At 48.9% G+C, this 24,010-nt stretch overlaps 1 protein-coding gene across 3 annotated transcripts in view; it reads right to left on the bottom strand.

Annotated features, from left to right (window-relative positions):
* Positions 1-24,010, bottom strand: part of RERE (arginine-glutamic acid dipeptide repeats) — a 326,934-nt gene that overhangs the window by 87,797 nt on the left and 215,127 nt on the right. For all 3 annotated transcript variants that reach the window (XM_056865253.1, XM_056865254.1, XM_056865255.1), the window contains exons 8-10: positions 23,015-23,139; positions 21,543-21,642; positions 9,393-9,491 (exon numbers count right to left, since the gene is read on the bottom strand). In XM_056865253.1, the coding sequence (XP_056721231.1) occupies positions 9,393-9,491; positions 21,543-21,642; positions 23,015-23,139 (324 nt within the window). The remainder of the gene's footprint in view (positions 1-9,392; positions 9,492-21,542; positions 21,643-23,014; positions 23,140-24,010) is intronic.

The raw sequence follows: 24,010 nt of genomic DNA, 5'->3' as shown, positions 1-24,010 counted from the left end.
AGTTTCTAGGACCCTCATTCCTTCCTGTCCCCTTGTTGGCTCCCCGTGGTGCCAAAGCAAGCCTGCCCACCAGCAGCTGAAATACCATGGCAGGTCCCCGGTCTGTTGGAAACCTTTTGTCGGAAGCATTTAAGGCCTCTGCAGAAGTGACTGCTCCTCTCCTACAACGTGGCTATCCAATTACCGGGGGAAAGGCGGGCTCACGCAGTGAACTTGGAAGCAGTGTCTAAAAAAGTAGCTTTCACTCCTTTTTTAAGCAGATGATTCATAAGTTCCCTTTCTTTTTGTACAGGGGCCTCTGAATAAAAACATCTAGTTTAGGGGGAAAGAGCGCCAAGTATTTCTTTCTTTTTTTCAATTAAAAAGTCACCAATGAAGAAGGGTAGGGGTAGAGAGAGGGGAAGAGAAACATGCAAGAAGAACCGGCCACTCACCTGGAGCGCGACGACAACACCGGAAGCCAAAGTTGGCTTGGACCTTTTTTTGGGAACACTGAGATTACTTGCCCAGACAAGGCCTTTGCAGTAGAGAAATGCGCTTCTAAGAACACACATCAAAATTAAATGTCAAAAAGACTGCTGCCATCACACAAACAAACACACCCTTTTCCAAACCAGCTTCACAAACCCCTAGTTCCAATTCATAACCAGAATGTTTTATTTGAGTGCCTGAAATTATTCCAACTCAGTGGAGGGTAAACATGGTTTGACGCTTACTGGCTCTTCTAAATGCATGAGCCGGTACGCGATCAATCTCATGGCACTGACTAAAAGCTATATAAATCTTATACGGGAAATTTTGAACGGATAGGAGGAGGAGGGAAGGAGACAGAAAGGGAGCAGAATGGGGTATGGGCCAGATAAGGCAGGAACCAGGCAGTGCCAAGCCAAACTACAAGACTGGAGCGGAGGCCAGCATGCCCCAAAGTGCAGGGTTGGGAGAAGTGCCAAGGGACATCCCCTCTTGACGTTTTCCAGACAACCTGAGGAGTTTTGTCTTCTGTCCAGAAGCACGGCAAAGCATCAGTCAGCATCGAGACACACACCCCAAGGGTTTCAGGATGATTCCGTTTTCTTTAGGGGCCGGCAGAGATCCTGACTTTGCCTCCTGTGCTCTTCCTGAGGGACCGCTGGGCTCCAGAAAACAAACTTTTAGGGGGCTCGGTGAGAAAAGGGAGGATAATCTGAAGAAACTGCCACCCCTCTTTGGAAAACGTAAGCGCCCTTCACTATGCAGAACAGCGTGGTTGGATACGGGTCATCTCAGCTGTCTCTACGGTCAGAAATACTCTTACATGTGACAGCTGCAAGTCTTCACAAGGAGGAGCCAGCAGAGCTTCATTCATCGCCTGGACCCAAGTAGGCCCACAGCCCTTCTGAAAATGGACCTGGTTGTGTTTGTAAAGAGAGGGATGCTTTCTGAGAGCCCCTCTGGTCCCCCAGGCGGACTTCCTGACTGGCTGCTCAGCTTCTTACCGCAGGGTCTAAGTCGGGGTTCCTATTTCACCCAGGATCTGAAACTGCATCTTGAAGGTGGTTCAGGGATTCTTTAGGTGGAGGCTGTGATGTCTAATGGAAAGGGGGCTTAACCCGATCTATCCTTCTGGGACATCTTCAATCGTTCCCCACCAGTAAAACGGGAAGAACAAACAATGGCTATCGGGCCTCAAGACTCTCAGAACAAACCCCTTCCAAAGCATCCTCTGTGCTCACAGCTGGATTCCAGTAGCACCTTGGAGACCAATGAGATTTTCGGGGTATGAGCTTTCAAGAGTCAAAAGCTCCCTTTGTCAGATATCTGATGATGGGAGCTTTGACTCTCAAAAGCTCATACCTGGAAAACCTTGCTGGTCTCTAAGCTCTTAATGGATTCAAATCTAGCTGTCCTACGGCAGGCCAAGGCAGCTATCCTCTGAAACTCTCTACTCACGACGAGTGAAGCGCAACAGCTGAAGGTACAAGGCCAAATCGTGTCCCGCCGTGCTCGACAGGGCTCACTCCCAGGTTAAGCGTGCTCAGGACTGCAGCCCAGCCCCGGGGCGTTCGGGCTCTTCTCCGGATCATCTCAAGATTTCTGAACAGCTAGGTAATCATGAGCTTTAGTAGCTCCGTTACCCTTCCGCTAATTAAAAGCCGTGGATGGATAAAGCAAATGATTAATATTTAGATTAGACGTGTCTACAACATGAGGAGAAGCCTATTAACCAGAGAACTGACACCTCCACAAACTTAAATTAAATAATAGCTCACACAAGGAAGCGTCAGGGCTGCCCATGGAACGGCAAGTCATTTAAATAACTGAACAGGAAGGCGGAGAGTGACGGATCACGCGTTCTCCTTCACCCGCTCCGTTATGGTCGGCGACAGAAAGCACCCTCGTTTTTCAGGCTAATTGAATAAGGCCCCGGTGCTCATGCACAGGAGGAAGGGGAGGGGAGAACATTTGCTTAAAGCGTGTTTTTAAATTTCATCATATAGAATCTGGTGTTGGAAAGGCAAGGTTTGATGCTAGCAGGTAGGGAAGAGATCAAACGCCCCATGTCTACAACGTGAGCAGCCAGTGGATGCGAGGCGGGAGAGACGACCCGAGAAAAACAGCCCCGCGAGTGGCAAACGAGGGCACTGGGCACGGTGCAGAACACAAACGCCGATGCCAGTTGGGAAGCAAGAAGCCTCGCGTGCAGGTAGACATGGGCAAAACCGCGAGGAAACATACCAGCGAGTCCACAGATCCCTCAGAGGGAAGAGGCAAAGCCGCTGCTGTGTTGTTTAATGATCCACGGATTTAAGGACTAGTCAAAAACCAACCCGTTTCCAGCATTAAAAATGGCAAATTCTTCACCAGAGGACAGCCTTCTATTTCCAGCCAGACACAATTACAAAGGATTCTCATTCTTTAAAAGCCAGTTAGAGTCAATTCTCCTCTCTCAACCACGTTTAAGCTCAATGGTTGTTTATACCACCCACTCCAGAAAGCCAATTACAGGAAAGAATTACTTCCCTGATAATTTGTGCTATACGTTTGCATGAAAAGGACAGCAATACTTACCCACCACATTTCCAAAGTAATACTGCTTACCAGGGACAGTCTCCAATTTCTCTATCTTCTCCTTATTTTGGTTTTGGGGGATCCTCTTCTTTAAAACGGGGGATGTTCAAACGGCTTGCGCCGCCACCCTACCCAGTTCGGTTCCCTCACCTGGCTGCTTAGAAGTTAAATCTCTAAGCAGGGAATGGATGCCTTCAGTCTCTAACATACTTTTGTGCAGGTTGGCATCTAATTTGAATGCGGCCCTCTCTGTACTTAACAAATCATGCCGAAGCCCTGCTCCAGGATATTAAAAGTACACCGTCCACATCTTGGTAAGACTTAGATGCAAGGCTCGGTTCTCACCACTAGATGGCAGGCCCCGGAGGAAGAGCCATTTAGTTCCCTGCTTGCAATCTTGGCCTCAGTGCAAGTTAAGCTGCAAGACAAAAGGCCAAAGAGGAGAAATCAAGAGGGGGGAACAGTGAAAAATCAGCACCCGCCTCCACGGCCATCTCTCCTTACTGCTGGTTTTCAAAAGTGTGCTTCACGGCAGATCCTACTAATTCTGTGTTTCAGCTTGGTGCCACGCCTGGCAGCCAACAGGCAGCCATCAGCTTGGAACAGGGTTGCCAACTGCCAGGTAGTAGCAGGAGATCTCCTGTGAATACAACTGATCTGCAGCCGATAGAGATCAGATCACCTGGAGAAAAATGGTCACTTTGGCAATTGAACTCTATGGCATTGAAGTCCCTCCCCTCCCCAAACCTCGCCCTCCTCAGGCTCCGCCCCAAAAATCTCCCTCCCCCCCCAGTGGCGAAGAGAGACCTGGCAACCCTAGCTTGGTACCTTGTGGACCTGGGCTGACATCACCCCTCTCGAACTAAAGATTTGCCCCGTATTCGATGCTACCTGTCCCTCATCCCTCTCTATATCCCTCACCAGCAGGGAGCCATTTAGGGTTGCCAACCTCCAGGTACTAGCTGAAGACCTCCTGCTATTACAACTGATCTCCAGCCAACAGAAATCAGTTCATCTTGAGAAAATGGCAATTGGACCCTATGGCGTTGAAGTCCCTCCCCCTTCCCAAACCCCGCTTTTCACAAAGGTGGGGAAAGCAGTCAGGAAAGAGCCCCTGGCTATTCTGGGGCTCTTCCTTCTTTAAAAACTTGCACGTATTACGGGAGGGGTGGCACCAGACAGACGGGCCGAAAGAAGCCCAAGCTACAATTGGCCGGGGGGCTCCTTGCAAGGGTCCCTTGTCCACAGATGCTGGGCACAGAGAATGTAAAAACGGTTGATGCTCATCCTGCGTGCTCCATCTTGCTCAGGCTTTATGGAATCTCTGGCAAGGGCTCTCCACGCAGCGGGGCCTTTGTTTCAGTTACAAAGCTACGCCGTTAAATGTTTTTGTGTACACAGAAGACACAAGACGCGCATCCCTCGCACACGCCAGCTCAACCGACTTCGGTCCCGTTGCTAGGGAACCACAAAGGATGGTGGCATTGGTCCTCTTTGTTTATGAAATAAATTGCTTTTGCAGAGAGAACAAACGTGGCCTTCTGAGCCGCCGCCCCCCCTCCCCGCATCTCGTTCTCGTTTTTTAAATGAACACAGGGAAACGACTGAGAAGGGCCGAGAGCGTAAGCCTGTCTCCATTATAAAGAGGCACCCTTGAAAATGAGATGAAATGCAGAGTTCCAACAGCCACCCTCGACGGCGTTTATTAATCTTCCAAGCGGCAGATTTCCCACTCAGCCCTGGCAACAATAAGAACGGGCCCTGTCTTTTGCAGTGCGCACACAAACAAGCTTCCATCAAAAAGGATATCAGACGGTGGGTTTTTTTTGTAATTTTTAATCCTTCTCGATTAAAGATGACCTTCCTATAAAAATAACCACGGCCATTAAGAGAGCGTTAAATGGAATGCTTAGCTTCTGGTCCCTGGTAAAAAGCAAAAAAAAAACAACCCCTTTTAACTAGGGCATCTCACCAATGTAAATATTTACTAGAGTCTTTCAGGGATGGGGGGGGGAGAAGGGGTGAAGACTGTCAATATGGCAAGTGCATTATATCTAAAAATATTCCAGGAGGCAGAGGAATGATGGATGAAGCATATGGCAGGCTGGAGGAAACAAAGTGATGGCGGGGAGGCTGTTTTGGTAAACTGTGGAAATGCAAGGATTTGCAAAAGGCAGCAACCAATTGGGCAGCAACCTGAGACAGGGCTTCCTCTACCATGGCACCAAAGCTTTGGACCTCCTTCCTGAGGGACATCTGTCTGTCGGCCTCTACCAGTGGCTTCCGCCAGTGGGAGAAGGCTTTTTTGTTTGGTTTGGCATACCCCCAATAACGGTTACCGGACCTCCTCCCTGGTCTTGGTGCTGCTTAAGTGTTTTTATAGAATTGTTTTAGCGCTAAAAGACTTCTTTAAATGAACAGCAAGGATATTCTCCCCTCCCGTTTAAAAACAGGCACCCTCGGTTTTTCCTTACAAAGCTCTCTGCAAAACAGTTCCCCTTGACTTTGCGGAGACTGCCCAAGTCCTGGGTCGTAAAGTGAATTCAATTAGCCGGCCTGCTGTTCTTCATAATCAACATCAGGATGCTAATTAAGGCCCCAGTGCCAGGCGGCACAAACATCCCCGCGCATGACGGGGCTCCTCCGCAGCCGGGGAACTCTGCCTTCAGCTAGCATGCAGAAACAAACAGAATTAATAACTATCCAAGTGCGGACGGGTGACTTAATCGGTTTCGATTAGACGCTACTCAGCCTGGAGCCGCCGTTATTTAAATGTGTTCACAGTGTTTAATTAAAAAGCCTCGCAAACCGGGGTGGGCTTTCCAGCTCTCGTCTGCATTCCTCTCGCCTTGCCTGATCAGTTCTGGGTGGGTCTGACGAGGGACGGGGGACGCCTTGTAAAGCCAAAGGCACTCATCAGACCTTCCCCTGTGTGACAATGCAGGTGTGCCAACACACCTTCTACGATTATGACATGCAAGTACAGAAATCCATACTAACTATGCAATCAAACACGCTCAATAGCTAAACAAGTTTTCTAGTCCTTGTAGCTAGGACAACAGGCTTGAAAGTGTGCCGTCTCAGAAGGTGGTGGTGATGGTGAAGGAGGAAGAGGAGGAGGAAGAAAAGGAGGAGGAGGAGGGGGAAGAAGAGAAGGATGAGGAAGAGGAGGGGAGGGGGAAGAAGAGGAAAAAGAGGAGGAGGAAGAAGAGGAAGAAGACTTTCTCTACTGCTTAAGGAAAAATCAAACCGGACTACAATCACCTTCCCCTCCCTACAACAGACACACTGTGAGGTAGGTGGGGCTGAGAGAGTGTGACTAGCCCAAGGTCACCCAGATGGCTTCATGTGGAGGAGTGGGGAAACAAATCCAGTTAACCAGATTAGCCTCCACCGCTCATGTGAAGTAGTGGGGAATCAAACCCGGTTCTCCAGATCAGAGTCCACCACTCCAAACCATCACTCTTAACCACTACACCATGCTGGGCAGAGCAGAAGTAGTGGTGGGAAGTGAGGGCTTCCACTCCCCCGCCCATAACTAGCAGAAGCAGACCAGTGCAGAATCAGTGGATTAGCCCCAGAATCTTGGGACTCTCAAAAACCTATACCTCCAAAACGTTGTTGGTCTCTAAGGCATGGCAGGACTCAAATCTAGCTGGATTAATCCCGTTTAAATACAGTTTAGGTTAGCCTGAGGTCCAATCTTCTTTGGAGGGCAGAGTATAAATATCTGAGAAAAGGGAATTGGTTCCCCCCCAACTTGCAAGACACTGAACATAAGAAAGGCCCTGCTGGATCAGAGACCAAGGCCCATCAAGTCCAGCAGACGGTTCACACAGCACCTCATATAATAACCTGCTCCTCTGATCCTGGAGATAATAGGTATGCAGCATGACTAGTATCCATTTTAACTAATAGCCATGAATACCCCTTTCCTCCATGAATATGTCCACTCCCCTCTTAAAGCCTTCCAAGTTGGCAGCCATCACCACATCCTGGGGCAGGGAGTTCCACAATTTAACTATATGTTGTGTGAAAAAAATACTTCCTTTTATCTGTTTTGAATCTGTCACCCTCCAGCTTCAACAGATGACCCTGCGTTCTAGTATTATGAGAGAGGGAGAAAAGCTTCTCCCTGTCCACTCTTTCCATACCATGCATAATTATTATATATCTCTATCATGTCACCCCTCAGCCGCCTTCTTTCCAAGCTAAACAGCCCTAAGCGTCTTAACCGCTCCCCATAGAACAGTTGCTCTAGTCCCCTAATCACTGGACAGTAAACACTGTTAACTCTCACCCCATAAATGAAGAACTTTCCTTTGTATGTAAGTTTTTCCTTAAGACCACCCAGCTGTATATACCACCTCCCACCTCAGTTAGGACCTCTATTCATTGGCTGAGCAAATGAGCTGTCAGTCAATAATATTGACAAATCTCACCTGCTCCAGTGGCCAGAGACTACCCATTCAGTTCCACGCCTGCAATTTGTGGATAATAATAATTTGTGGCCTACCTGACAGGGCTCTTGTGTGCTCTACAAATGCAAACCGTTGTTCTCTTCCTGCCTGCCTTGCGCAGGCCAAATTCTCAATGCCGTCTATTCCTCAGCGAGAGAGAGAGTGACCAGTAATACCACATCCCGCCGGAGAGAAGATGGTGGCCCAATGTAAGCAGCAGAGAAAGAGGGTGGACGGGGCAATAGCCGTTGGGAGCGCGGAACTTGATGCTCAGCGGGTTGATCCAGAGAGTCTGAAGGACTCTAACGTGGCCCATGGATTCAATACTGAGAAGGGAGCGGTCAGGATCAGAGAAAAATCCCATTGACAGAATTCTACTAACAGCTGTTGAGCCTTTTTCAGCTGTGCCAATAAATGTGCTGCTCTGGACCTGGATGACGCTCTGGTTCCCATCCAGAATCCGCAACCTCCTCATCCCGGGGATGAACACCAGGGGTCTCCAGCAGCGTACCCCTTTCCCCTTACAAAGTACTGTCTAGCCTGGAGCTGTCAATCACAGGAACCTCCCCCCCCCCAGGCTTGCAAAGTTCTACGGGCGGAGGTTTAAAAACTCCTTATAATTAAGAGGAACAGCTTGAGGTCCGGCTCTACCGAGGCAGGAAGCCTGCCAAATGGCTCTGTAAAGCTGGAGAGGGGATGGAAGGAACACTCGCACACAAAAAAGAGAGATGATAAAATGAGCCGGGGCTGACAGCCACGGACCACATTAATGATCGCCGCTCTTGCGTGCCCACTGTCAGCTCGTTCGGAGCGAGGCTTCATTTTTCAACCAGCGCCCTTGCCTTCCTTTCTGATTTGTAAGGCTCCATTCTCCATCTTCCCAGGCTGAGAGCTGATCAAAGCCAGGAGCTGAAACAAGCAACGGAGCTTCCAGCGCATACACTGGGGAGGGGGAGCGTTTGGGACCGGAAAGGAGTGCCGGCTGTGACACGAATCTATGGAAAGCACGCAAGGCAGAAATTAGAGGAACTGACGAGGTGGGACCCAAGGAGTAGGCGATCCCTGCTTTGGTACTTGCCCCCAGGGGTGCAGCCCAAGGGTTGTGGCTGGCCAAACTCTGCCACTCTCCTAGCAGCCCATCAGCTTCTGCTTCTTGCACCCCAGGCCCAGCTTCAGCTCTCCCTTAGAGATGGCATGTGCCTAATGGAGGGCAGGGAGATGTCAGCCGAGGGGTCCCAGTTCCAACTGGGATTTCTAGGACCCACCATCTGCAACTAATGCAAAGTTCATTGGGCTCACCCCCCAGAGATGCATCAGAAGGGAAGGAGGGAGGCTGACCTGCATCTGTGCCGTTCCACCTTGCAAAGGACAACAGGATGTGTGGGGATGTTCTGGGGTGGCACCTTAAGACCCAGCGTGGTGTAATGGTTAAGAGCAGTGGTTTGGAGCGATGGACTCTGATCTGGAGAACCGGGTTCGATTCCCCACTCCTCCACATGAGCGGTGGAGGCTAATCTGGTGAACTGGATTTGTTTCCCCACTCCTACACATGAAGCCAGCTGGGTGACCCTGGGCTAGTCAGACCCTTAGTGCTCCCAGTTGTGACAGTGAAGCAGTGAAACAAACCGGGAGATGGCTCAGGGCAATGAACGAGCAGCTCCCTCGCCCGAGAGCTCCGCTGCAGGAAGGAGCCAGCTGCCATTGGGGCTACTTTCCTTTGGCTAACTAGGTGCCAGCTGCTAATGAATCGATCCTGCAGCTGTCGATCCATAGGGAAAGGAAAAATCCCTGTGAGCTCTCCTCTATAGTCCCCACCACCTTGAAAAGGGACCGGAAAAGAGATTAAGCGACAGAGAGGGAGAGAGAAAAGCGGGCACTCCTCACCACTTCGTCTTCCGTCCAGCACTTCTCGATGAGTTTGGGCACGGGCTTCTTCACCAAGCGTTGCAGGGCTTTGCCAGCGTCGTAGTTGCTTTCATGTAGCTAAAAGGGGGAGACAGAAAAGCAAAGGAGAACGGGTTAAGAGAACGCTAGAGTGCAAAAAAAGACACTCTTGCTTTTTCTGAAGCTGTTCCCAAGAGGGATCTGATGTCAAAGGGGATTCTGTGAGAGTTTAGCATTTCCCAACAGCATATAAAAAAAACATTCTGCCGGAAAGGGAAAAAACACCCAAATAAGCAGTCTTCAAAAGGGGTGGCTTCCTCTGTGGCATTCTCTCGTTCCCAGCTACCTGGTCCATTTTCAGCTCGGCATGTGCTTGGCAGCAAGGAAAGGAAGAAGACATTAGGAAGAATTTTCTAATGGTTAGAGCGGTTCCTCAGTGGAACAGGCTTCCTCGGGAGGTGGTGAGCTCTCCTTCCCTGGAGGTTTTTAAGCAGAGGCTAGATGGCCATCTGTCAGCAAGGCTGATTCTATGACAGGCAGATGATGAGAGGGAGGGCATCTTGGCCATCTTCTGGGCATGGAGTAGGGATCACTGGGGATGTGCGGGTGGGGGGGAGGTAGTTGTGAATTTCCTGCATTGTGAAGGGTTGGACTAGATGACCCTGGTGGTCCCTTCCAACTCTGTGATTCTATAAGAAGTGTGCGTCAGAAGTTTTTTTAAAAAAATATTTATTCAATAAAATAAACAACAAAAAACTTACAACAATCTTCGTTTAAAAGACATTATATATGTGTAAACTTAAATTTTTTAACAGAATTTCTATATTACAACTTATTCCAATATCCTCACACCGAATACACGGTTTAGTGGTTCTTGTAGGTTATCCGGGCTGTGTAACCGTGGTCTTGGTATTTTTTTTTCTTTCCTTTAGTCTTCTGTAAAATAGCTAGACTATCATCGCTGCACATTGTCCTTTCTCACCCTTGAATATAAGATTTTCCATTTTATTTACAGCTCGCAACCATAGCTCATCTAGACTCATTGTATGACCATTTTTCTGATGTGTTGTTAATTAATACATATATTTCTTTAATTTTAACCAACCATTTATCTATCTTTGGAGTTTTTTGTTTCCAGTGTCTGGCAAAAGTCATTCTAGCAGCAGTTATCATGTGTGACCCCATACATCATTTATCTTTCGTTAAGTTCGGGGCTAAATTTAACAAGAGTATCTCAGGTTTACATGGGATGTCAATCTCCATTCCAACAGTCAGAAGTTGATTCCAAATCCTGAACGGTTTGGGGGTTTTTTGCTTTGTTTTCACTCACAACCAAGCACATGGAGAACTCTATGATGCCTCAGGCAAAAGACAGCAGCATGCCTTTTATAACATCAGTCAGTGGGGAGCATGGGCAGGAGATGCCGTTGCAGCCATACTGTTTTTTCTCCATAAAAAGACAAGCAGAGGTGGTTTGCCATCGCCTGCCTCTGCGTAGCAACCCTGCACTTCCTTGATGTTCTCCCATCCAAGAAATCAGCAGGGCCAACCCTGCTTAGCTTCTGAGATCCAAAAATATCAGGTTAGCCTGGGCCATCCAGGTCAGGGCACCTATACTATAATTATCACCTGTACTCATATTGGAGAAATAGGAGCAACCTGAAGTTGCTCACGGTGAATAAAACGATTAAACGGTTTGGGGAATCACATTTGCCTACCCCAACCATGAAGTCTAAGAACACACAAAGCTGCTTTATGTTATGTCAGGCCGCTGGCCCGTCCTGCCCAATACTGAACCGGGAGCAGCTCCCCAGGGCCTTCGGTAGAATCCTTTCCCAGCTCCGCTGCCTGAGATCTGTTTTATTGGAGGAAGTCGAGCTTCGACCCCTCGGCATGCGAAGCACGCGCTCCGCCGCTGAGCTGTGGCATTTGAAGGATGGGCCACAAACAGGCACAGCCCAGCAAGGAAGATAATCAAGAAGTCCACCTGAATCTATGGTATGATCTAAACAGGTATTTCGGGACTTGAAAAATGTTAGAAGTGATCAGAGCCTGTTGTGTGTGCATGCGCTTCCCCCCTTGATAATGTCCCTGGCGGAAAGAGCAAGTACCAGGGAGGGGGGAATGACAGGAAATCAATTATCTCTACTGACAGACAAAGAAGAGAGAGATGGGAATTGCATGGAATGGGTTGTCTCTGGACAAAGGCATCAATTCATCTGCAGGGTAACCTGATTAGTCAACAGCAGATCCTGCAAAACCTAGTAAAATCAGACCAGCCAGGTGGTTCTTTACAAAAAAATAAAAACTGAGATTTTTGTTTATTCTTTAAGTGAACCCTGCTTGTACGTTAGAATGTGAACTTAAAAAAATACATTAAAAACCTAAATTATACTAAAATGAATAGCAAGAGAAAACTGATAGCCTGACTTTGGAATAAAATCTCAGCAGGCTACTCAGGATGTCCATGAGCTGCTGCAGGGAGGGAAGACAGAAGGCATCTTTGGTCCCCTTTGGTACAACCAGCAGCAGGGATAGCAAGTGGAAGACATTTGTTTCTTTCCTATTAGGAGGCTGTACACGCACACACATACACACCAGAACCAGAAAAATTATTGTATATGGCCTTTAGCTGTCACAAATAGCTAAAACACAGTAATACAGCAAATAGTAGTACATACATACAATTAGGTAAAACATAGAAATACAGCAATATAAATAAATCAAATCAGGGATTAACAGATACCAAAATGTACTAACTCACTGTTTTAAACTTAATTAATAACTCCTTCAGAAACCTTAGATCTTATTTTCTTTGCTGCTAGGGCAAACAAAGAATCCCCATGTCTTACGTAAGCATCTATGTCAGAGGCCAGAGGTTAAATTTTATCCTCATCTGAATCTACCATAACAACAGATAACATTCCTGCTAAGAATTTGGCCCTAGGACCATCATACAGGGGGCAAAAAAAAGATATAATGAGGTAAGTCTTCCGGTTTTGAAGATCCACAAATGCACATGCATTGTCCCCTTGTTAATCAAGAATGTCTACCAGCCAGTAATACTGTTGGCATGGTTTGGTATATCTATATCTATATACACACACACACTCAGGCACACATATACATATGATGGTGGTGGAAAGCACTGTCAAGACGCAGCCAATTTACGATGACCCTTCATGGGGTTTTCAAGGCAAGAGGCGAACTGAGGTGGTTTGCCACTGCCTGCCTCTGCGTAGCAATCCTGGACATCCTTGGGGGTCTCCCATCCAAATACTGACCAGGGCTGACCCTGCTTAACTTCCCAGATCTGAGGACACAGGGCTAGCCTGGGCCATCCAGGTCAGGAGATAGAGTAGTGAGTTATTCCACCCTACAGGGATTGGGAAATGTGGAAGAGATGAAGCTACACTGGACCAACTCAGACTGCTGGTCTCTCTCACTCAGTACAGGTTGATGATCCCTGCTGGCTGGGTGTCTTCTGCTCCTGGGCTCCTCCGCCCAGAGTGGTGTAGTGGATAAGAGCGGTGGTTTGGAGCGGTGGAGTCTGATCTGGAGAACCTAGTTCGATTCCCCACTCCTCCACATGAGCGGAGAAGGCTAATCTGGTCAACTGGATTTGTTTCCCCACTCCTACACACGAAGCCAGATGGGTGACCTTGGGCTAGTCACAGCTCTCTTATAGCTCTCTCAGCCCCACCTACCTCACAGGGTGTCTGTTGTGGGGAGGGGAAGGGAAGGTGATTGTAAGCTGGTTTGATTCTCCCTTAAGTGGCAGAGAAAGTTGGCATATAAAAAACAACTCTTCTTCTTCTTATCTGGAGTGCTTGGGACCAGAAGTGGTCCGTATATCGGATCTTTCCATAATTTGGAATATTTTGGAATTTTTGCATATACATACTGAGATATCTTGGGGATGGCACCGACAACCCCAGTGAGGCTTGCTCCAACCACTCAAGCACATGCAACACCTGTCCTGAAAGAGAGCACAGCTGGGGCGGCAACGGAGCCGCAGAACCAGAAGCCAGGGGAAGATAATCCTGGCAGCGGCTGATGGGTGGTCTGTCCACACCGTGAACAGTTCACAGATGTTATGAGCTGGGGAGGGGGTCAAAGATTCTCATCAGCCACCACCGGATGGGGGCCATTAAGTCACCCCAGCCTGCCCCTCCACATCTGGGATTAGGCAGAGGAGCTTTCAAAGCCGAGGGTGTGAATTCCAAGCAGGCCCAGTTTTCGGAAATTAAAGAATCAGCTACAGACCGGCAGCTTTCACTCTGTGAAGGGCTTGGCTCCCGCCTCCTCTTTTCATGACTCATGGAAGAAATCTATTTTTGCCACAAGGAGCGGGATGAAGTTTCCTTCTTTTCCTGTTACACAAAGAGCCTAGGAAAGCAGAAACAAGACCGGAAGAGCCCAGGAGCAGAAGACTCCCGGCCATCAGCCAGCTGCTCCAGCTGAAGAAGCAACAAGTCAGTTTAGCGGTCGTGATGCGCCACTGCAAGGCCAGGCTTCACGTGGCAAACGGCCACATCGTTAGGCCTCAGCACGCCTTCTCAGATTAGTTCCATCTTCCAGGAACCAGCAAAATTAACCAGCGTCGACACCGAAAGAAGTTCCTGCTGGAAGCACGCTCCTGCGTTCTCTTTCCCTTTAGGGTGACATGCGAGTGTTTTTCCAGGGTTCCTCGGTGCCGTGTTGGGCAGGAATCTATTCTTCCAAAAGCTGTGAAATGTCAACTACCTGGGTCCTCCTCTCCAAGGAGCTGGATATGCTTAGCCTGAAGAGGAGAAAACTGAGAGGGGATATGATAACCACCTTCAAGTACTTGAAGGGCTGTCATATAGAGGAGGGTGCCGAGTTGTTTTCTGTTGCCCCAGAACGTCGGACTGGAACCAACAGGTTGAAATTATATCAAAAGAGTTTCTGTCTAGACATTAGGAAGAATTTTCTAACAAAGCAGTTCCTCAGTGGAACAGGCTTCCTCGGGAGGTGGTGAGCTCTCCTTCCCTGGAGGTTTTTAAGCAGAGGCTAGATGGCCATCTGTCAGCAATGCTGATTCTATGACCTTAGGCAGATGATCAGAAGTAGGGCATCTGGGCCATCTTCTGGGCATGGAGTAGGGGTTACTGGAAATTCACAACTACCTCCCCCCCCACACCCCCAGTGACCATGCCCAGAACATGGCCAAGATGCCATCTTCAGTACCAATGAGAGATCTGCGAGATGGCTTCCATTTTCAACTGGGAATCCCCGCCATGCAGACTGTTGCAGATTCTACGTTTAAAACACAGCTTAGAATGTTCTGACGCAGAAAGAGCAAGAGAAAGAATACTTGGTCCACCGGGCCTCTCCTAAGGTTATTTCCAAATCCTCAGTGGTGGCCATCAGAACTTGGAATCCGTTTTTTTTGGGGGGGGGGGTTGCCCATCAGAATTTTCAGCGGCAGGAAACAACGAGAAAAAGGCACACGCGTACGCCATTGTGTTTTAAAGCCAGCCGCTCAAGAACCCCCTTCAGCCATTCGCGAGCGCAGACCCCGCCCCTCCACATGCAGCAAAGGAAACAGCCTCCCTGTAGCTCTTTTAACATCATATTTGTTCTCCACCCCACCCAGCGCAAAAGCGCAGGCAAAAGTGCAGGGAAAACTACAAATCCGCTCCTGCCCAGATTCCTCATTTATATCACAACAGACATTAAACTGCCTGGATTTCAGACAGGACTTATTAGTATAAACTCTGCCACATTAGTGCGAGGTTGGAGGGGTGGGTGGGGGGAGCGGGATTTCCACACCCGCTCCGCCACGGAGCTGCCATTTTCTCGGATGCGTGATGCCGCAAATAAATTCTCCTTTTGGCACGGCTCAGCTGTCAGGCTCCTCTGTTCAGTAATGAATCCTTGAATTACGTCTCACAGCTCTGACATCCTCGGGTCTCACACATCAAAATATTGTTCTTCGGCTGTAATTTATAACTTAATTTAAATGTCCCTTTCCCCGTGACCTTTCCTAGATCACCACGGCACCGCATCTGGCAGCTCCTGCTTTGGCGAGGCACTCTGCCGCAATTACAGTCATTACGAGCCCTCGCCTGAAAACCATCGCCGGCATCGGGGGGGCTGGATTCCTGCTACAATATTAAATAATTGAGTCCATTAAGAACACAGCTAGATTTCAGAACGCTGTTCTCTTTGCAAGGAGGGGGTGAGAAGTATATATTGCTGCCATATAGGGGCATAAAGGGCAGCGAGGCTAACTTGAAGCCCTTCCGTGAAAGGCCACGACAGAAGCAGCCACGTGTCCTCCTGAACAGGGTTAGTGGCACATGAACACACAAAGCTGCCTTATACTGAATCAGACCCTTGGTCCATCAAAGTCAGTATTGTCTGCTCAGACTGGCAGTGGCTCTCCGGGGTCTCAGGCAGGGGTCTCTCACATCACCTACCTGCCTATTTCCTTTAACTGGAGATGCCGGGGGTTGAACCTGGGACCTTCTGCATGCCAAGCAGATGCTCTACCACTAAGCCATGGCCCCTCCCCAAAACAGAGCCATGCACAGATCACAGGAAGGGGCCTTATTCTGACTCTGACCCTAGGTCCATCAATACTGTCTCTTCAGACTGGAAGCAGCTCTGCTAGAGGCCTTTCATGTCACCTACTGCCAGATCTTTTGACTGGAGATTCTGGGAACTGAACCTGGGACCTTCTGCATGCGAAGCAGACTCTCTGCTACTGCGCCAGAGGCCTCCCTCAATAGCCACGGTCACAAGATGACCGCGGTTTAAAGCAACGGACGGGTGTGCTCAAACAACCGGTCTGCACTGAGGAAATGCGGCGACGGAGCTTCTGAAACGTCTCCTTCGGGCGGCAGGCTCACAGGCACATCTGAGCACAGACCACAGCAACTCACAGCGCAGAAGCCAGATGCCAACATACCACCCTGCCCAAATGAAGCAGTGCCATGTGGCCCTCGAAGGCCCTGCCAAAGCTATTTTCATGTTGCAAGAAAAATGAGCCCCCACCCTTTCACATTCAGTCTTTTCAACATGCAGCACATATGCGAGTTGGTGGTAGAAAGTGCCGTCCAGTTGCAGCTCGCTTATGGTGACCCTGTAGGGTTTTCAAGGCAAGAGACGAACAGAGGTGGTTTCCCATCGCCTTGCCTCCATGGGTGAAAACGCATGTTTGCTTTAACCTCCTTTATTCCCTGTTTCAGCCAGGATTCAGCCAGGATCGAATGCATGGGTTTCGCTGAATGTACGTTCGATCCTGGCTGGAACGGACTAAAGGAGGCTAAAACGACTGTGCGTTTTCACCCCATGTCACAACCCTGGTATTCCTTGTAAGTCTCCCATCCAAACATTAACCAGGGCTGACCCAGCTTAACTACTGAGATCTGACAAGACTGGGCTAGCCTGGGCCATCCAGGTCAGGGCTATGCATGTGTACCTTATACACACACTGTTTCTGAGGACATGCCCCGAGCACATGAGAAGACTTCACTCTGGTTCTGGTTCCGAGTCCACTTAGATTGGGTGAAAATGTATCAACGTGGGGGAGCGAAAAGGGAACTAATGTAAACCTTTTGTCCTCTCCCCACCCCACCCTTTTATATTTTTGCTTTTTTTACCCCCTGGGCCAACAAGGAGGCTTGCAAGAAGACCCCACTAAAGCCATTAAAATTCTAAATGATCTAACTCCAACTTGGGGGGGGAACACATAAAGAACATCTACCTGTCCTTTTTTAACCCACACTTCCTTCAAAGAGTTCAGAGATGTTGACTACATGAACACCTGCACGACGGCGGCAAGTTCTCTCCTAAAATCTAGAGCCAGGCCTGCTTGGGTCCTGTGCAACAGAAAGCAGTCCTGTTTGAAATTTGCCCCGCAGCGACTTCTCTGCAGATTGGCAGATCTGGGACACCCTTCGTTCTCCACCAGCCAGTGGGAAAGGATTTCTTAAAATCTCTGGCTCTGGCATTTGCACAAACCGAAGAATGAATGCTGGTGGGGCCCTTAAGCTCTTTGCTTGGGGATAGCAGCCCCCCATTTGTGCAGCCCCCCTCCCTTCTTCTCAGGATCCAGATACTCTGAATTCCGTTTGGCTCTGTTGTCCCCTTTCCCCAGCCAAACCTGCTATGGCAGAACACTGTTGCTCCAACCATCCAAAACTAAGACTAGCCTACAGGCAGGCCTGGCCTGATGTAGCAAGCCGACTAACAATTTTTGGGGTTTGGTGCACTGCCTTCTTCAGAGGCCAAGCTAGAAGAAGAGGAGGAGAGTTGGTTTTTATATGCCGACTTTCTCTACCACTTGAGGAAGAATCAACTGCCTTACAATCACCTTCCCTTCCTCTCCCAACAGACACACCCTGTGAGGTAGGTGGGGCTGAGAGAGCTCTAAGAGAGCTGTGACTGGCCCAAGGCCACCCAGCTGGCTTCATGTGTAGGAGTGGGGAAGCAAATCCAGTTCACCAGATTAGCCTCCGCCGCTCATGGGGAGGAGTGGGGAATCAAACCCGGTTCTCCAGATCAGAGTCCACTACTCTTAACCACCATACCACGGTGGCTCTCAAGAACTTTGTGCCAACCTGTTACTACAGTTTCAGGGGCGAACCTGGGAGACTGTTCAACTTTCCAATATTTGTTAGGAAAAAGGGGGCTTGCAGATACTATAAGGAACTTGCACGAAGGTGTACAAAACCAGTGCATTACATTTGGAACCATATTTACTGAAAGGAGAGGTATTCTAAAGAACAAACAGAAGGTAAATTGTTTTAGTTAAAAGTGCATTGAAACACAGCTGCAAAACATGGGCTTACTGCCCACGAATTTTAATTAAGGAAATGATTTACGGGGCTCCCAGATACTAAGGAGAACAGGGTTCATCCTATTATGGCAGGAAGGAAAAACTTCTTTGAGATTTAGACTTCTGTAAGAAGGAATGAATTCAATTGCATCTGAGATGCGCCAGAGTGCTGACGGGTAATTTTTAAAAAAAATCTCTGCTCTTACTAAGACGCCTGGATGTTTTCTGCTGTTCTCGTTAATCTGTCCTTTTATGCTTGCTGATCTGCAAGCTAATAAAGACAGACTATGTCAGTTCTGTCTCCAGCAGTCTTTGAGGCAGGTCTTAATGCTTCTTTCTCTCTGTTCTCACTTCTATAAAAGAACGCGGCACGAACACGTGTGCCTACAGATGGCACGAACTGGGTAACCTGCGACTGTCCTCAGAGGAACTTTAAAAGAAAAACAACACCACCAAAAAGTAGGGACAGGAAACAGATTCAGCAAAGATCTCCCCCACCCCAAAAAGGAAACTTTTGTCAGGATTCAGCCAAGGCCGTGATTGGCTGTATCCAACCCCACAGTGGGAATATCACCGACTTGGGACCCGTGAGAGTGTTTGCTGGAGGTAGGATCTGAAACACAGCAAAAGGACACCTGATGATTTAAGGTGGGCAGACTGCTCTGAGCTCCTGGTTTTTACTGTTGGCCAATCCAAAGGCTTCAGACTGCGGGCGAATCACAGGGGACAATGCTGCACAAACGCCTGTTCCCATCCCTGCTTGAAGACGGAGCACCCAGCCTTCTATAGTTCAGTGTGTGTGTGTGTGTGTGTGTGTATGTGTGTGTGTGTGTGTGTGTGAAGTGCCTTCAAGTCACTTCCGACTCATGGCGACCCTATGAATCAAAGTCCTTCAAAATGACCTATCTTTGACAGCCTTGCTCAGATCTTGCAAATTGAGGGTTGTGGCTTCCTTTATTGAGTCCATCCATCTCTTGTTGGGTCTTCCTCTTTTCCTGCTGCCCTCAACTTTTCCTAGCATGACTGTCTTTTCCAGTGACTCTTGTCGTCTCATGACGTGACCAAAATACGATAGCCTCAGTTTAATCATTTTAGCTTCTAGGGTCAGTTCAGACTTGATTTGATCTAGAACCCACTGATTTGTTGTTGTTTTTCAGTCCACGGCATCCGTAACACTCTCCTCCAACACCACATTTCAAAGGAATCTGCTTTCTTCCTATCAGCTTTCTTCAGTGTCCAGCTTTTACACCCATACATAGTAATAAGGAATACGATGGCATGAATTAATTTAATCTTGGTGGCCAGTGACACATCCTTACACTTCAGAATCTTTTCTAGCTCCTTCATGGCTGCCCTTCCCAGTCTCCATCTCCTTCTGATTTCTTGGCTGCAGCCTCCCTGATTTCTTGCCTGCAGTCTCCCTTAATAGTTCACTAGGCTATGTTTATCTACCTATCCATTCATTTTTTACACAAGCCTTTCAAGGAGGGGGCAATCAACTCACATCTGACCTATGGCGACCCCTGGTGGGGTTTTCAAGGCACGAGACATTCAGAGAGGGTTTTGGCTTTGCCTGCCTCTAAGGAAGGGCTATATTGTTCTCCCCTCCTCTGCTTTATGGAGACGTGGCTTTTAGTCCAAGGCTAACCCAGGTGAGTTAGGAGCCAGCATGGTCTCATACTCGGAAGGCCCACGTTCAAATCCCCTCTCAGCCCCCAACCCCACCCAGGATGCCCACGGGCCGATCACACTCACGCTCTCAGTGGAACCTACCTCACAGGAAGGATGAAATGGAAGACAGGAGAAATAAGCACATTACCTTCAACTCCCTGGAGGAAGGGCAGGATAAAAATGTGACAGGCACACCAGCCTGTCACCTGCTTGAGCAAACCCTGCGCCACACGTATCAAAAGAGACGAATAATTTGCAGAGAGCATTTTCTGCCCCACTTGATTTGCCAAATGAAAGCAATGCAACTGGAAAGCCTGATATAAAAAAAATAATAAACCACCCACCACCACACTGCCACACAGGAAACTCTGAAATTTACCCGTGCTATTAAGCAAATAATCCCTGGAAGGCGTTGTTGGACTAGATAATGCAATACCGCATAGCGAAAAACTTCCCCGCTCTTCATTTCTATTGGGTGTAATTAACAATAAATCATAGTGAGGGTTACAGCACCCTGTTATTACATAAATAAAACACTAGCAAAGAAGCTTGTCAAGGCTGATTTATGTGAAGTGCTGCTCTGAAGTTTATTGCATTTCCATAATAAGAAATCATATAGCCTATCAATTTTTTGCCATTAATCTTTTGGGCTCCATATTATCACTTTCTAAACACAGACACACTGCTTAGCATAGCACGAAGACCTGATTCCCTTTCTCCAAGGAGTAAAGGAAAGAAAGGGTAAACCTTCCCAGGCCCGGGGGGGGGGGGGGGTGACTCAGTGGCACGGCACATTTCGAATGCAGAAGATTCCAGGGTTGGTCGGCAGCATCTCCAGTCAAGAGCCAGTGTGGTGTAGTGGTTAAGGGCGGTGGTTTGGAGTGGTGGAGTCTGATCTGGAGAACCGGGTTTGATTCTCCACTCCTCCACATGAGCAGCGGAGGCTAATCTGGTGAACTGGATTTGTTTCCCCACTCCTACACATGAAGCCAGCGGGGTGACCTTGGGCTACTCACAGCTCTCTCGGCCCCACCTACCTCACAGAGTGTCTGTTGGGGGGGGGAGAGATGATTGTAAGCCGGTTTGAGTCTCCCTTAAGGGGCAGAAAGTCGGCATATAAAAACCAACTCTTCTTCTTCTTCAGTGGCACAGCACGTTTCGAATGCAGGAGATTCCAAGGTTGGTTCCCAGCATCTCCAGTTAAAGGGATCCCCAGTCTGGTCTACACATGAAGCAGAATGAGGCAGCAGATTCCTCAGATGGTAGAATGCACTGTACAAACCAAGGCAGCTTCCGTGGTAAAAGTGGGGATCCGAACCCAGGCTGCGCAGGGTTCGTCTTCCACTCTGTCCACTATACCGCACTGGCTAGCCTGTTTCGCAAGCGCTGCTTTGTGTGACCAAGTCCTGGATTCAACCCCCAGCGCTCCAGTTCCAGGGGTCTCAGCTAGCTGGGCCTCTGCCTAAGGCTTAGGAGTACTGGGTGCCTTTACTCTGTAGAAGGCAGCCTCACGGGCCCAAAACTGGGAAGAAAAACAACTGGGAAGACTCTCCTGATGTTTGCCTTTTCCTGGCATGCTCAGAGCAACATCCACCTCCAGTCACAGGCCCAGGAAGTCAGGGCAACCACAAAAAGCCCCCCCCAGTCGCCCCCCACACCCGGAGACTTACTGTGTTGAGCGCATTGAGTGTAGTGTCATCGCGGGAGGCTGCGACGCAGCCATCTTCCGTGGATCCTCCATCGCACATCCCTGCAAAGGCGGCCATGCTCCTTCAAAAGAGAAAGGAAAAGTTCAGGTTCTAGATTCTTATGTTCTTTGTAATTCCTCTCTCTGTCTCTCTCTCTCTCACACACACACAGCCCCAAGCCTAGACTGGACAAGCCAAACAAGAAATAAAATAAGGTAATGGTGCCTAATTTTTGTCAGAACAAATGTGGCGGTGGAAAGTGCCATCAAGAAGGAGGAGGAGAAAGAGGAGGAGGAAGAAGAGGAGGAGGAAAAGAAGAGTTGTTTTTTATATGCTGACTTGCTCAACCACTTAAGGGAGACTCAAACTGGCTTACACTCACCTTCCCTTTCCCTCCCCACAACAGACAACCTGTGAGGTAGGAGAGGCTGAGAGAGCTCTGAGAGAGATGTGACCAGCCCAAGGTCACCCAGCTGGCTTCATGTGGAGGAGTGGGGAAACAAATCCAGTTAACCAGATTAGCCTCCGCCGCTCATGTGGAGGAGTGGGGAATCAAACCCGGTTCTCCACCGCTGTTAACCACTACACCACGCTGGCTCTCAAGTTGCACCTAACTCATGGAGACCCCAACCAAGGGGAGGTCCAGGCAAGAAAGGAAGAGAGGTGATTTGTCATTGCCGGCCTCTGCACAGTAGCCCTGGACTTCCTTGGTGGTCTCCCACCTAGGTACTAATCAGGGCCGGTCATGCTTAGCTTCCGAGATCTGACGAGATCGGGCCAGCCTGGCCCACCCAGGTCAGGCCAGAACATACATAAGTAAAGTCAATCCATGCAACCTCTTATCCTGTATGGAAGGTGTGAACCACAGCATTTGGGACCATCAAAGTAACTCCCGCAGTGGGAGCCAGGAAACTGAACACATGGAGATGCCTTCTACTGAATCAGACCCTTGGTCCATCCAAGTCAGTATTGTCTACTCAGACTGGCCGCAGCTCTCCAGGGACTCAGGCTGAGGTCTTTCACATCACCTACCTGCCTAGTCCCTTTAAACTGGAGATGACGGGAATTGAACTTGGGACCTTCTGCATGCCGAGCAGATGCTCCACCACTGAGCCATAGCCCCTCCCCCCAAAAAGAGTTGGCTTTTATATGCCAACTTTCTCGGCCCCTTAAGGAAGAATCAAACCGGCTGACAATCACCTTCCCTTCCCCTCCCCACAACAGACACCCTGTGAGGGAGGTGGAAGTGAGAGAGCTGTGACTAGCCCAAGGTTACCCAGCTGGCTTCATATGCAGGAGTGGGGAAACCAACCCGGTTCACCAGATTAGAGTCCGCCGCTCATGTGGAGGAGTGGGGAATCAAACCCGGTTCTCCAGATCAGAGTCCACCGCTCCAAACCACCTCTCTTAACCACCACACCACGCTGGCACAGAATGCTTTGGCTTCACGTTACCGTGCTGCCCTCAGGTACATAAGCAGGTCACAGTCGTTGACCCCGGGCATCCAAACCAGCTCCTCATGTTGTGTCACAGTGTCGTTATCTCCCGAAGGGAAAGGCTGCAGTTCTGGAAGCTTTGCCTGGGGAAAAAGGATCAAAGAGGTGAATGAAGAGGACGTGTGTTAAGAAACAAGCCATGACTCTGGACTGCCTGACCTCTCTGGACCACATTAAAAGTAACAGAGGTGGGACAGGTAAAACAAAGCCGCTTCCTGACTCGCCTCCGGTGAGGAAAAACTGCCTCCAAGCGACCAAACCAAGATGGTTTTTGTATGCTGGACAGGGCTGTTTTTCCCACTCTGCCTTTTTTTTTCTGGATACCGGTGTGCTTCAAAGGACTTACGCTGCAGTCGGTGTGGCCAGCTGGTTTAGGGAACAAGTTTGTGGGCTAGTAACTTTATGTGTTAACTTGCAAATTTGATTAAAGGGCTCATTACGCAACACACTCATTTCAGAGATGGCAAAAGCCAAGTCGGTAACTTCATCAAGGCCTTGTAGGGTCTCAGTGGCAAAACAGACTCAAGCAGACAGAGCCTTGGGGGGGGTGGGGGAAAGCCTTTCTTTCCCCTAAACAATCCTCCTTGCGAGATCCTGAATTCCACAGCCCCAAATCACAGCACAGTCTGAGTCTGTTCTGGGAAAACCAGAAAGATAGGAAAACTAAGCCAAGGAAGACAGCCAAGTGTGAGAAGGCACTGTGCTGCAAACTCCACTACCGAAGGAATGTTGCATTAAGACGGCAAGCTTCAATTAGCACCCTTAGTCACAGGCCGCAACGGGTGCGAAAAACTCAAGAGCTTTACAAGCCTGTCATTACTCTGCATCGTTACAACACTAAGCACAACTGAAAGGCTGCATAAAATATACAAGACCAGTAATTACAAGTCCCAGACCCCGGAAGTCTTTCCTGCATGCTCTATTTTTATTGGCTTCTGCTTGCTTTTCTGGGGT

This window comes from Euleptes europaea, chromosome 19 (assembly GCF_029931775.1).
Source record: "Euleptes europaea isolate rEulEur1 chromosome 19, rEulEur1.hap1, whole genome shotgun sequence".
Lineage (NCBI taxonomy): Eukaryota > Metazoa > Chordata > Lepidosauria > Squamata > Sphaerodactylidae > Euleptes > Euleptes europaea.
The sequence above is the reverse complement of the archived record's forward strand: the minus strand, read 5'-3'. Positions and strand labels throughout refer to the sequence as shown.